At 40.8% G+C, this 14580-nt stretch overlaps 1 protein-coding gene across 4 annotated transcripts in view; it reads right to left on the bottom strand.

The window, feature by feature from the left end:
* ZDHHC20 (zDHHC palmitoyltransferase 20) overlaps window positions 1–14580 on the bottom strand; it is a 71532-nt gene that overhangs the window by 20243 nt on the left and 36709 nt on the right. For all 4 annotated transcript variants that reach the window (XM_060637563.1, XM_060637561.3, XM_060637562.3 and 1 more), the window contains 3 exons: window positions 7854–7923; window positions 6279–6311; window positions 5084–5204 (listed from right to left, as the gene is read on the bottom strand). In XM_060637563.1, coding sequence (XP_060493546.1) covers window positions 5084–5204; window positions 6279–6311; window positions 7854–7923 — 224 coding nt within the window. The remainder of the gene's footprint in view (window positions 1–5083; window positions 5205–6278; window positions 6312–7853; window positions 7924–14580) is intronic.

Raw genomic sequence — 14580 nt, 5'->3', positions numbered from 1 at the left:
TATGAGATTTCTAAAATAATGTAGAGTAAAAGTGTATTTATATCATCCCGTTTTTTTTTGTTTTTTTTTAAATGTTTATTTATGAGAGAGAGAGACAGAGCATGAGCAGGGGAGGGGCAGAGAGAGAGAGAGAGAGAGAGAGAGACAGATTTTGAAGCAGGCTCCAGGCCTGTCAGTACAGAACTGTCAGTACAGAGCCTGACACGGGGCCCAAAGTCATGAACCGTGACATCATGACCTGAGCCCAAGTCAGACACTTGACTGACTGAGCCACCCAGGCACCCCAATCATCCTGTTTTTTAAATTTAAATCCAACTTAGTTAACACACTGTAATAATGATTTCAGAAATAGAATTTAGTGATTCATCACTTTCATATAACACCCAGTGCTCATCCCAACAAGTGCCCTCAATGCCCATCACCCATTTAGCCCATCCTCCCCACCCAACACCCCTATAGCAACCCTCAGTTTGTTCTCTATAGTTAAGAGTCTCTTATGGTTTGCTTCCCTCTCTGTTTTTATCTTACTTTTCCTTCCCTTCCCCTCTGTTCATCTGTTTTGTCTCTTAAATTCCACATGAGTGAAATCATATGATATTTTGTCTTCCTCTAACTTATTCTGCTTAGCATAATACACTCTAGTTCCATCCATGTTGTTGCAAATGGCAAGATTTCATTCTTTTTGATTGCCGAGTAATATTACCTTACACACACACACACACACACACACACACACACACACACACACACACACCACATCTTCTTTATCCATTCATCAGTCAATGGACATCTGGGCTCTTTCCATAATTTGGCTATTGTCGATAGTGCTGCTTAAACATTGGGGCGCATGTGCCCCTTCAAATCAGCATTTTTGTATCCTTTGGATACATTTTGGTGGAGTCTTTAGGGTATTCTAAACATATGCATTATGCAAACAAAGATAATTGTACTTCTTTCCTATTTGAATTCCTTTTCTTTTTCTTGCCTAATTGCTGTGGATAGGACTTCCAACACATACCATGTTGAATAAAAGTAGCAAGAGTGGGAATCTTTGTCTTCTTTTTTTTTTTTTTAATGTTTATTTTTGAGAGAGAAAGCATATGCAGAAGGAGGCGCGGAGAGACAGGAGATAATCCCAAGCAGGCTCCATGCTGTCAGCGTGGAGCCCAGTGTGGGGCTAGATCTCACAAACTGTAAGACCACGACCTGACTAGAAATCAAGAGTCCAACACTTAACTGACTGAGCCACCCAGGCACCCCAATCCTTATCTTGCTCTTAACCTTAGGGGAAAAACTTTAAGCTTTTCATCACTGACTACGATGTTAGCTATGGGCTTGTCATATATGGCTTTTATTGTATTAAGATATATTCCCTCTATAACTACTTTGTTACGAATTTTTATCAAAAATGGACATTGAGGGGCCCCTGAGTGACTCAATCGGTTAAGCCTCTGACTTCGGTTCCGGTCATGATCTCATGGCTCATGAGTTTGAGCCCCGCATCGGGCTTTGTGTTGACAGCTCAGAGTCTGGAGCCTGCTTCGGATTCTGTGTCTCTGTCTCTCTCTCTCTGCCCCTTCCTTGCTCATGCTCTCTCTCAAAAATAAAATAAAACATTTTAAAAAATGGCCATTGAATTTTGTCAAATGTTTCTCTGCATCCAGGGAAATAATCATATGATTTTTTTCCTTCATTTTTTCAATGTGGTGCGTCATGCTGATTGACTTAAAGATGCTGAACCAAACCTGCATCCCTAGAATAAATCCCACTTGATCATGGTATACGATCCTTTTAATGTATTCTTTTTTTAAATGTTTATTTAATTTTGAGAGAGAATGCACCAGCGGTGGGGGGGGGGGGGGGGGAGGGGAGGGGGGCAAAGAGAGAGGGAGACACAGAATCTGAGGCAGGCTCCAAGCTCAGAGCTGTCAGCACCGAGGCCAACCCACAAACTTTAGGATCATGACCTGAGCCAAAGTCAGATGCTTAATTGAATGAGCCACCCAGGTGTCCCCTTTTAAAGTATTCTTGAATTCAGTTTGCTAATATATTTTTTTGAAGACTTCTATGTCTTTGTTCAACAAGGATATTGGCCTATAATTTTTTTTCCTTGTAGTGTTCTTGTCTACTTTGGGTATCAGGGTAATACTGGCCTTATAAAATAAATTTGGAAGTGTTCCCTCTTCTATTTTTTTTTTTTTTTTTTGAAGATTCTGAAGACTGGCATTGATTCTTTAAATGTTTGGTTGAATTCACTACCAAACCATCTGGTTTCTGGACTTTTATTTATTGGGAAGTTATTAATTTAATTTTGTTACTAGCAATCTGTTCAGATTTTCTATTTCATCCCGACTCAGTCTTGGTAGGTTGTATGTTTCTAGGAATGTATCCATTTCTTCTAGGCTGTCTAATTTGTTGCTGCATAATTTTTCAGAGCAGTCTCTGACGATCCTTTGCATTTCTGTGGTATCAGCTGTATCCCCTTTCATTTCTAATTTTGAGTCCTCTTTCTTCCTTGATGGGTGTAGGTAAAGGTTTACCTATTCTGTTTATCTTTTCAAAAAACCAACTTTGGCTTGTATGTTCTTTTTCTAGTTCCTGAAATGTAAAGTTAGGTTATTTGAGATCTTTCTTATTTGTGAGTTTTCCAGTTTTCGTTTTTGTGACTCATTTCTGGTTTTATACCACTGTGTTTTCTGTTTCTTTCGGATGGAGTGTTCTGTATGTCTGTTAAGTCCACCTGTTCTAATGTGTCATTTTCCCCCCACGATTTAAACTGCCTCATTGCTCTAATGTGTCGTTTTAATGCCAATCCTTCCTTATTGATTTTCTGTCTGGATGATCTGTCCATTGATCAAAGTGGGGTATTGAAGTCCCTGCTATCACTGTATTGCTCCTCTTTCTCCCTTTAGGTCTGCTAATATTTGCTCTGTGTATTCAGGTGCTCCCATGTTGGGTGCATATATTCCTTTTTCACATGTCCACCAACTCCCGTCAAACCTTTGCTAAAGCCCGGTCTTCTCACTGAGGCCTACGCTGCTCGCTCTGACACCTGCGTCTGTCCTTGTCACGCCACCCCAAGAAACTTGCCGCATCCCTTACTCTGCTCTACTTTTACTTCTCTTCACCGTGTTTACTTTCTAACACACAGTAGGATTTACTTATTTATTACGTGTATATGCCTTCCTCTTCTCAAAAATAAGTTCTATAAAAACAGGACTCTGTTTTGTTCACTGATTTATCCAAAGTGCCTAGAACACTGCCTGGTACATAATAAGTACTCAATAAATATTTGTTGAATGAAGAAAAAGATTTAAGTTTACTAGCGTTTCCTTACTCATAGTGAATCTGAAGGAGTTAAAAATATTTATTCTTTAATTAATAAATCATTATATGCAAACACTGGAGTTTCTGATAAAAAATGTAAAATTCTATAATTTAGACTTTATTCACCTGGCACTAAATCCTTTACTTAAACAGGGCCACTGAACAGGGTTAAGAGGGTTGTTAACTGAACAAAGGTGCTCAAAAGCAGGGGAACAACAGAACCCCAAACTCGGTGGGCTGAGGCCACACAGAACTGGGTGCTTTCTTCTAATATGCACAAAGGCACTGCAGGTGCCAGCATCCCCTGGTTTTCAATGCCCCAAGTCGAAAACATCCAAAAATGTTTTAGGGAAAGTCCTTGTAAAATATCTTAGCTATTTCCTGGATAAATAATTGTGCTTGATGACTGAGGCTTTAATTATGTTACGTCCAAGGAACGCTATGAAAAGCAACTCACAGTGGAAAGTAGCCGGATGCTGAAACAGAAAAAATCTACGTTCAAATTCCGGCTGGTTACCTAACTCGTCCACCCTCAGTTTTCAGCTCTGAAAATGGGAATGGCAACAGCTCCTTCTGCATTAACTTCATTTTCTTATTTTCTGTATTCTTGGCGCACTGGCACCTGGGGCCTTGCTGACTGAAGAGAGGCTGCCTCTCCCACAGCTTTCCGGTCCTTAAGTGACAGCAAGGAATAAACCTGTTTGCCTATGACAACCTAACCAATCCAGAGTTCATACGCCAAGCCACCTCCTCTCCCTGGCTGTCACTCCCCAGGAGACAATACTGCCCTGCCTTCACCACTCCACGGGAAGGTGAACACAACCCAGGGACTACAGACATTATTCAAACTGGCTCACCCTAAATCTGGTCACCCTGCCTGGTGCTTCCCACGTGGTCCTGCATGGCACGGTGGGCCCCTCCCCTCAGACACCGTGAGCAACAAACTTCCTTTTCAATGGTACCTAATCAGCTCCCGATTGGCTGGCTTCAACATGCCTGAGCAGTTCAGTCATAAAACCTACATTTTAAAACCTCTCAATAGAATTTTTAGGAAGGATAAATACAAAGTACTTTTTGACCACAATAATCCCCTCTTCAAAATCAAAGATTTAAATGTGAAAACAAAACTAATTAAAATGCCAATGGAAAAGGAAAACCTGGGTCAATATTGTATAAATGTATAGTGAACAGAGTAAAGCCAGAAGTCATAAATGAAAAGCATGGCTTTTAAATAAATAGGAAAACCAGAAATCATAAAAATACTGCTTTAAAAATATAAAACTTCGATTTGACAAAAACAAAACAGGGTTGTAAGATATAAACTGAAAACGTGGAAAAAAACCTTTGCAACTCATGATAGAAAAAAGATTAACATCTACAGAGGCAGGAAGCAGGTTAGTGGTTATTTCGGGTATTGGCAATTTCACTTTTATTACTGTAATACTGCAGTAAGTCTCTTCAACTCAACTAAAAGCAATTACTTCCCTAAAACTGGTATATCTACTGTTACAATATTGGTGAAAATAGTTTGGATCACTAAAGTTCACTGTATCTTATTTACTATCCATTTATATACAAATAAACATAAACATATGAAGGTAAATTATAACCGATCTCTTTCTGATCCATTATAAATTCCATCTAGTAAAACTGAAATGAAGTGTATCTATTTATAATAAAGAATGAAGGAATTCTTTATGAATATAGCATCTTAAAAAGTCTTAAATATATGTTTTAAGATAGAAAAAAGACTTACCGTCCAAAATTTTATAAAGTACTGTAAAACTGTTGTAGCCACAAAAAGGCAATAGAACAAGGAATACAATAAAAACAGCAGGAAGAATTTGTAATTAGAAAATCCCACACAGTTATTCACCCTAGAAGAATACAAAAAGTCACACTGTAAAAATATGACAAACCACAAACTCACAGAAACAAAAAACAGAATGGTGTTTTCCAGGGCTGCATGGGGCAGGGATGGGCACAGAACCTTAGCTGTGCAGGATGAAAAGTTCTGAACGCTGGGTGCACAACAATGTGAACGTACTTTGTACCTCCTGAAGTGTCCACTTAGAAATGGTTAAGATGGCAAATTTTACGTTATTTTTTAAACCATAATAAAAACAACAACACATATGACAGATAAAAAACTTAATCATTATTACTTGGAAATGAGCCATTTGGGAAGTAGGAGAAGCAGTGTCTTCATTGTGGATGTGTGTTTTTAATAAATTCTATGAGGAATTTGGAATTTATTTTATTTTATTTCTGAGAGAGAGAGAGAGTGAGTGAGAGGAAGAGGGAAAGGACACAGGGAGAGGGAGAAAGAATCTTAAGCAGTCTCCAAGCTCAGTATGGGGCCCAACACGGGCCTTGATCTCACGACTGTGAGATCATGACCTGAGCCGAAATCAACAGTTCAGACACTTAAACGCCTGAGCTATACAGGTGTCTCAAACAATTTGGAATTTTGATGTTTAATTCTTTTTTTTTTTTTAATTTAATGTATTTATTCTGAGAGAGAGAGAGAACGAGCAGGGGAGGGGCAGAGAGAGAGGGAGAGAAGAATCCCAAGCAGGGTCCGTGCTGTCAGTGTGGAGCCCGGGGGGGGGGGGGGGGGGGTGGAGGGGGTTTGATCCCACGAACCGCGAGATCATGCTCTGAGCTGAGATCAAGAGTGGACACTTAACTGACAGCTGCTCAGGTGCCCCAATGTCAATTCTTATTATGTACTTACTTGGGTTAATACATCAGATTTATAGTTAAAGGAATACATTTAATATAAACAACTACATACATATATATTGCATATAAATGACTACATCAATCTTGATATCTATGAGTAATTACACTGACCTTCAAAATTTAAAAATGCTGAGGTAAATTACTCTCAATTGTCTCCTTCCCACCTCTCCACCCCCAATGAGATTTCCTCTATTTTTTATACATACCAAGGACAGTGATGATCCATCTTAAGAATACATCTAAAAAACAAATAAGTGTAAGAAAATCCTTATAAAAATTCCCCTAATTCTAATTGCTCATAATTTTCTTCTTCTTTGGCTTAAATTTTTACCTTCACAAATAACATCTTAGAAGAACCAACCCAGTGAACATTAGGTTCGAAAATATTTCTGATATTTCGCCAAGTACTTTTACAGGTAAGAAATAATGATTTTTTAATACTGGGAATTCAGTTGTGCACAGTCAGCTGCTTTGAACCACATCAAATGATATTTTAATATACTGATATGGTACATGTAACACTAGGTCAATTAGACAGGCCCAGCTTACAAATTAGCTGAGGGAGATAAAATGAAACACAGAAATCCGTAGGCTGTTTTAACCACATGCAAGACATAAAAATAAAACCATAGGAACAAATATGTTAAAATATTACCAATGATGGGCTAGTAGATGGTTATTTTTCCCACACAATTCACAAAATTGGATTCCATAGGTGAGCACGACTATGCTTTTATAATTAAAAAAACCCCTCCAAATCTGCCTCCCCGCCAATACACATAATCCAGATTTGTATGAAGTCAGACCAGAGAACATCTCAAATACAGCCATCTCCCCTATCTAGAGTTGCTTCTCCTCGTCTCAGCTCCCAGCAGTCACCCATGGTCTGAAAGCAGATGATCGTCTGACGCACCCAGAAGGTCAGCGGCAGCCAGACGCTACGTCACAGGGTCTACGTCACCCACCTCCCTTCATCTCTTCCCAGTTGGGGTAGGTACACGGTAAGACATTTTTAGAGAGTCCACATTCACATACACTTATTACAGCCTATTGTCATAACTATTGTTTTATTATTAGCTACTGTTGTTAATTTCTTACCGTGCATAATTTAGGAGTTAAATTTTTTCATATAGTTATGTATGTATGGGAAAAAACATAGTATATATAGTTTCAGGCATTCACTGGGGATCTTGGGACATATCCTCAGACAGATAAGAGGGGACTGCTGTAACATAAGAAATGAATAAACTAATACCCAGAATGTTAAACAACCTAACTACAGTTCAAGGACTAGCAGAGATTCCTAAACTATAGATCTTTCCTTCAACACACTATCTTCTCAAAAGTGCACATAAAATAAAATCTTTCAAATTTTTCTGGGAATGATGTCACAGACAGTAACTGAAAACAGTATGTTTGTGGTTTATGTTTTAATATTAACAAGATAAACAAGAATATTGTCATGATAGTCTTTTTAATCTGCGAGCTAAGGTTATCTTTCTCAAAGGGGTTATTACTTGCTCATCAATGTTACATTAGGCGTAAGCATAGGAAGTATATTTAAAAAACATTCTATCAACTAGTACAGGAAGCGAGATTACTTCAAAGTATATTCTAGCTTATATAAATATTTTTGTTAGCTCAGCATACATAGCAAGTAATTGGAGAGGATGAAGCGTTTTTGCTAAGCATAAAGCATAGAAAATATTGCATCCCCTACTATTCTCCCGTCACCAATGTGCAGTGCTAGGGTTAAACGAAAACAAATGAGTCATACTTACATGTCACATGCTGAGCAGTGATGTGCCCGGTCAGGTTTAATCAACTGACATCTTTCACAATATCTGATGGCTACATTTAAGAATTAAAAGGAAACTGTTGAAGGATGTGCAAGCTGAATTTGACTATAACATTTGCTTTCATTCTTTTACAAATAACTCTGTGAAACTGGCAACTAATCATTTAAAAAAAAACTTAATGTTTACTTATTTTGAGACAGAGAGAGAGAGAGAGAGAGAGCGCGAGCGAGCGAGCCAGGGAGGGGCAGAGAGAGGGAGAGAGAAATCCCAGGCAGGCTCTGCCCAATGCAGAACTCACAAACCATGACATCGTGACCTGAGCTGAAACCAAGAGTCGGACGGATGCTCAACCGACTGAACCACCGGGTGCCCCTCAAAAGTACTTTTTAAAACCATTATTATGGATGAATAACGACAATATCATCATAGTTAGATGCTCACTGTTCTCTGTGTGACGGCCTCCAAAGCAAACAGATTGTACCAACTTGGCAACAAGGCCAAGGGTCTCTCGCAAACTGTTGAAACTTTTACAGATTAGAGCAATTAAATGGTAAATACTCTACTTGATGTTCTAAGTGTAGTGGGCTTCTTTGGGGCGTATCTGGTATCTGCCTGGTCGAAAAGCCACTCTCTCCTCCTCTCAGGGACAAGTTCAGACCACCCTTCTCCCTTCTAGCTCGTGCTCTCTCCCCCGCGGACGCAGAACAGAGACGGAGCCCTGGAGCTGGGAAACACGCGACGGTGACAGTCTGCCATGTGACTTGGGGAAAAAATGAAAACTCATTTGGAGGCAGACAGTGTTTGATTTCAAACAGATCTGCAGGAACAACAAGAAACAAGCTCCACGGAGTCCCAGCTTTGGCTCTCCAATTCTGGTTCCAGTTCTGTCTTGCAGTCCTGCCCTTAAGATACTGGAAATACCCACCAATTCCTGACACCATTTCATATTTTTCAGTAGTTTTTTGGGGTGAGAGTTAAAAGCCTAAGTTGCTGCCTATTACTTGTGATCCTATTTGTTTGAGCCTATTTCCTGTACTATTACTGTTTGTTTCCTAGCACAGAAAATAGGTTCAACTAAAAATTTAAATTAGCGGTACCCTCTAAAAATTGCACGTACGAGGTCATGTGTTACAATCTTTTTGGAAGGAAATTTGGGAGCGTCTATAAAAACTCAATATGTATATGTTCTCTGACCCAGGATTTCTACTTCTAGAAAATTCTACAGACATGTTCACTATAGCATTATTTTTAACAATAAAATATTATGAATTACTTAAATTATGTAAATGGCTAGGCATTTTATATCTATCCATACAGTGGAATACTATGCAGACTTTAACGAGAATTTTCCATACAAAATACACACGTACCCTAAATTGGAAAAATGCAAATATATCAGATGGAAAAAAGCAAACTGTGGAACAGTTTGAATATACAGCATGTTTCGCATCTCTAAGGGAAATAAGTATGTTCTTTTCTCTTCACATATCCCAATAAAATATATCCACCTTCTAGAGGTGAATTAACATGTAAGAGAGACAAAGTGCTATTCTGAAGTTTTGAAGCAATGTTATACTTGCTAAAAGGCACTATCCAGGTAACTAAATCTGTATTGGTTAATACCTATCCACTCTAGTTGCTGAAATATATTAATTGCATGTAAGTTTTGTAATACTCTGCCAAGTGTGAAAATTTTCTGCAAGGATATAAGGGTCCCCCTGGAGAACACTGCCAGGGTGAAGGGCAACCTCACTTTTCATTTGGTGCCCTAAAAGTTTTTTTTTAAATCATGTGCATGTATTACTTTTGTAATTTCAACAAAAACGTCTTTAAAATGAAGGGGATGTAGGTAAATACCCACTCCTTAAATGAGTAAGCCGTACTACACTGAGGGCCTTCTAGAGGGCCTTAACCCCATCACCGGGGTTGGACACTAGGGAGGTAAAACCAGACAATGTAGAAAAAGTAAAGCTTTAGGACCGTAGGAATGTGCTAGCTGATCTCTCCATTCAACAGATGAACAACACCCCAAAGTCGAGAGGAAGTAATCTGCCCAAAGGCTAAACACAGCTGAACTGGCGGTTAAGTAAGATGATGAGGGTCAAGAGTATCTTAGTTTCTTTTTCCCCTATTCTTCTACTCAAAATTCTGAGATGGTAATTTTGCCCTGAGAGGAGACTAAACTGAACAGACTTTTTTTTTTTCAGTTTTTATTTATGTGTTTTGAGACAGAGACACAGTGTGAGTGGGGGAAGGGCAGAGAGAGAGAACCCCGAGCAGGCTCCGCGCTGTCAGCGCAGAGCCCCGTGCGGGGCCCGAACTCACAAAACCGTGAGATCATGACCCGAGCTGCCACGGAGAGTCAGACGCTTAACCGACCGAGCCAGCCAGGCGCCCCTGAACAGACGTTTGAAGACGACTTGTGGTGGATCTTGAGGACTGAGTGGATAGAGGAACCGAGGAAAAGGAAGCAATCAGCAAACTTCTAGGTCAGCTTCTGGTCTAGGGCACCTAGATGAACGAGGCGGCAAACCACCGAAGGGAGCCCAGGTGAGGGCGGGCCGGCCGGGTGGCCTGGGGTAGGTGTTTTTCATGGATTCATTCTCTCACCCATTCATGCAGCAAGTACTGCATTCAGAGAGTTTCTGCCACGTGGCAAATACTGCTTGACGGTATTAAAGTCTGAATTGATGCGTCCAGTTCTGTCTGGGTTTGTAGCTTTGGATAATAGGTGGCTCAAGGACAGCTGTCCTGGGGGAGGCCTGGGAAGACGATAGAGCAGCACGACCCCGAGCTCACCTCATCTCACGGACACCCACCGATCACAGACACATCGGTGCAAGAAACCCAGAACAGGAACCAAGCGGGAGATGCTGAACTGGGCGGCGCAGGCCACGGAGAGTGTGGAGCCTTAAATGATGGGGCCCGGGCCCCCAGGGGGAGAGGGCTACACCTTCTTCCCTCTGCATCCCCAGGGAGGACACTGCAGCCCTGGGGCAGGGAGGTGGGAGGCCTCCAGGCAGACAAGCAATCCTCGAGTGTAGCTGCAACTCCGCCCATGTACCCGACGTACAAGAAAGGGTCTGGGATACAAGGGAGTGCTGGTGTGACAGTGTCCTTGAATCTGCTCTGATTCATATGAGGAAAGTGAACTCATTCTTGAAAACTATTAAAGAAAACAAATTGAGACATAATAAACGAATGATCACAATAGCACGGTGTCAGAATTCCATAACTGAAAACAAAAGTTGGAGGAACAGTACAAAAAGAATTGGGGCAGGGCACCCTTGTGAAGTTAAGAAATAGAAAAAAAAGGGGCGCTTGGGTGGCTCAGTTGGCTGAGCATCTGACTCCTGAATTTGGCTCAGGTCATGATCCCAGGGTCGTGGGATCAAACCTCGTATGGGACTCTGCACTGAGAATGGAGCCTGCTTAAGATTCCCATTCTCTCTCTCTCTCCAAAAAGAAAAAAAAAAAAAAGAAAAAAAATTAAATTAAATTAAATTTAAAAAAAAGAAAAAAATTTAGGAGGATGAATAATCATTCAAGGATGCAGAACAGAACTATACTAGAAAAGCAAAAAGAAGAAAGCTTCTCAAGAAGTCAGAGGGCAAAAGCCACTGAGCTCAAGTAGGGAGAATGGAGGCCGGCTGTCTGGAATCACATGGGAAGGAGCACAGGCCCTGGGTACAGACAGCTTACCAGAGGATCTAACTCAAAATATAATAGTGGTTAGAGTATCAACAGAACCAAATTTTTGTTGTGACTGTTGTTTTAAGTTTATTTATTTTGAGAGAGAGAGTATGTGAGTGGGGGAGGGGCAGAGAGAGGGGCGGGGAGCGGGGAGCGGGGAGCGGGGAGAGAATCCCAAGCAGCCTCCTCGCTGTCATCACAGAGCCTGATGCAGGGCTTGAACCCACGAACTGTGAGGCCGGGACCTGAGCCGAAGTCAGTAGCTGGATGCTTAACCGACTGAGCCACCCAGGTGCCCCGAAATTTTTGTTGTTGTTTTTAAGAGAGACATACTTTGACGCATACCTGAAAGCAGAAGGAAGAAGTTGGTTGTAATTTATTAAGTGGAGAAGCAAGAGTTTTAGGAGAAAACTGGGGGAGAAGAGAAGAAAAAGGTCAGCAATCTCCATGCAAATATAAGAAAGGACGAGGGGTGCCTGCGTGGCTCAGTTGGTTAAATGTCTGGCTCTTGATTTCAGCTCAGGTCATGATCTCACGGTTCATGAAGTTAAGCCCCACGTCAGGCCCTATGCTGACAGTGCAAAGCCTACTTGGGATTCTTTCTCTCCGTCTCTGCCCCTCTACCGCCCTCTTCTCTCTCGAAATAAATAAAATCAACATTACGAACAAAAAGGACAGGAACACAGACACCAAGAGGAAACTGATAAGCTCTGGAAAAGCCAGCCTGTAAGGGTGTGGTGACAGTGCACTGCGCTGGGAGCAGCAGGGACTCTGTCACCAGTCAGGTGAGATGCCAGTTCTCCCGCCAACCGCGTGACCCTGGGTCAGTAACTCACTTTCTACGGCCTCAGTTTCCTCCTGTGTAAGTGCAAATAATACCACGTGTAAGGGATTGCCGTGCAGAGTAAATACAAAATCTTCTACAACATATCAGATTCTCAATAAAGCAGGTGTTATTCATAGGATAATAAAAATTATTTCTGGTAAATATATGATTACAATTCCTGATAAGATAGAAATCCGGACTATGATGGGAAAAATCATGGAGAGAAGGCTAGTTAGAGTCCCAAGTGCACGAACGGTGCGACCCTAGGACTGGGATGGCACAGAGAAGGTCGGCAAGGCCCCCGCACGAGAGTGGCGTGCAGGGAGCGCAGGAGCGGCCCCGGAGGAGGGACAGATTCATTCAACCAACACCTACCGAGGGCCTATTAATGAGACACTTCGTTAGGGACCACGGGAGAAACTCCTGACCGCCAGACTCTTAGAATCAGGTCGAGGAGGTGAGGTAAACAGAAATGACTACGAGGCTGTGATTTATGATCGACAAGGTAAGAATTTGAGAAGTTCCAAGCACTTTTAAAAATTACTTCTTGTTCAAGTGAATAGAACTGGGTGAAAAGTAGACATTAAAACTTACACTGGATTTAAAGAGGAAAAAATAATCATTCTAGGCAGAGGAAAAGACATTTCAAAAAGGTGGGGAAAGACAGAGTGCTTCAGCACAGAGTTGATGCAGGGAAACATTGTGGGACAAAGGGAGAGAGACGTTGGTTGGATCCACCCTGTGGAGACTAAATTTTGTTTGTTTGATGGATAGATAATAATATGTCCACATGGTTCAAAAAGACCGAAGAGGAAGTGAGTGAAAAGCTTCCCTTCTGCCCCCGGAGATCCTTCCCGTGGAGGCAGCTCTGTCACTTTCATTCGTCTCTGGTCTATGAAAGGTCCACTTCCTATAATACGTGTTTCTGTAATTTTGTTTTTTAAAGAATGAATAGATTTGACTTCTACAACAAGAAAAAAGAATAAAAGTCCCCAAAGTTTGGAATTCTAAGCAGCTGAAGTGCAGTATGAAACAGTGCTCCAGAGCCAGGACTCTGCCTGTCGTCAGAAGGTAAGAAGCTGTAAATCTCAGACCTTATCACTCGGGGACTTTGGACCCCTCATTGTGCCTCATGTCCTCATCTCTAAAATGAGGACAAGTGCATCACCTACCTCAGGGTTGTCCGGAGGATTAAATAATCACCAGCAAAGTGTGTAAGACTGAATAGATGAAGGATTTTATTCAGATTAGAGGAAAGTCATTATAATTAATGAAAAATAATAAGGCTTAAAGTGTAAAGATTTTACATCAGTGGCTATTAACTCTTCAGGACACATGTACTGCTCTGAAAATCAGATGATCTTGCTATGAATGGGCTACTCTGAAAGCTACACGTACCCACAACTTTGCATATTATCTCAGGATTCATAAATTCTTCAAAATCTTGGATTTTAGGTTAAGAATGTCTAATCTACAGAACTAGAAGAGCAAATAATTATTGTAAACCACACTTTTCATGATTGACTAGAAAAAGGATTATTTTATATTAGCTATCATTTACTGAAAATTTATAATTACATACCAAGATCTACACTAAATGCACATCTCATTTACGTATCTCACTTAATATTTCCACTAACCCAAAGACGGAGATATGTTTAGCCTTGTTTTAAAATAAGGACACAAGCACTTACAAAGCTAGTGACTCTCACTACACTAGTAATAGAAAAGCTGGGGTCTGATCTGATATTCACGTTTTCGTTATGTATGGCAATGTATTAGTCATGCAAAATGAATAGTATTAAACGCACGAAAAATTTAAAAATCAAATACCCCCTCCTAAAATCTGGTACAAACTTTGTACTTCCTTAGTCACAACTTATATGTAACTATACGAAAGTAAAGTTCCTTTTGCTTCCCCGCGGAGTTCAGCAGCATAGTGGGTTCTAGGGCCACAGCACCTCGATTTTATTCCAATTTTTCACATAGTCTCTGTCTGACCTTGAACAAGTTATCAACCTCTCTGTGTCTCAGTCCGCTCGCCTGTAAAATGAAGACAACAGTGTCTACCGCACAGGGCTGTTGTGAAGTTTAAATGAGTGTGTGTAAAGCACTCAGAACTGAATAACTGTCGGCCATTACAGTATCTACTATTTGAACAAACTCAGGAGGTACGTAATACATAACGTA

Source organism: Panthera onca, chromosome A1 (assembly GCF_046562875.1).
Source record: "Panthera onca isolate mPanOnc1 chromosome A1, mPanOnc1 haplotype 2, whole genome shotgun sequence".
Lineage (NCBI taxonomy): Eukaryota > Metazoa > Chordata > Mammalia > Carnivora > Felidae > Panthera > Panthera onca.
The sequence above is the reverse complement of the archived record's forward strand: the minus strand, read 5'-3'. Positions and strand labels throughout refer to the sequence as shown.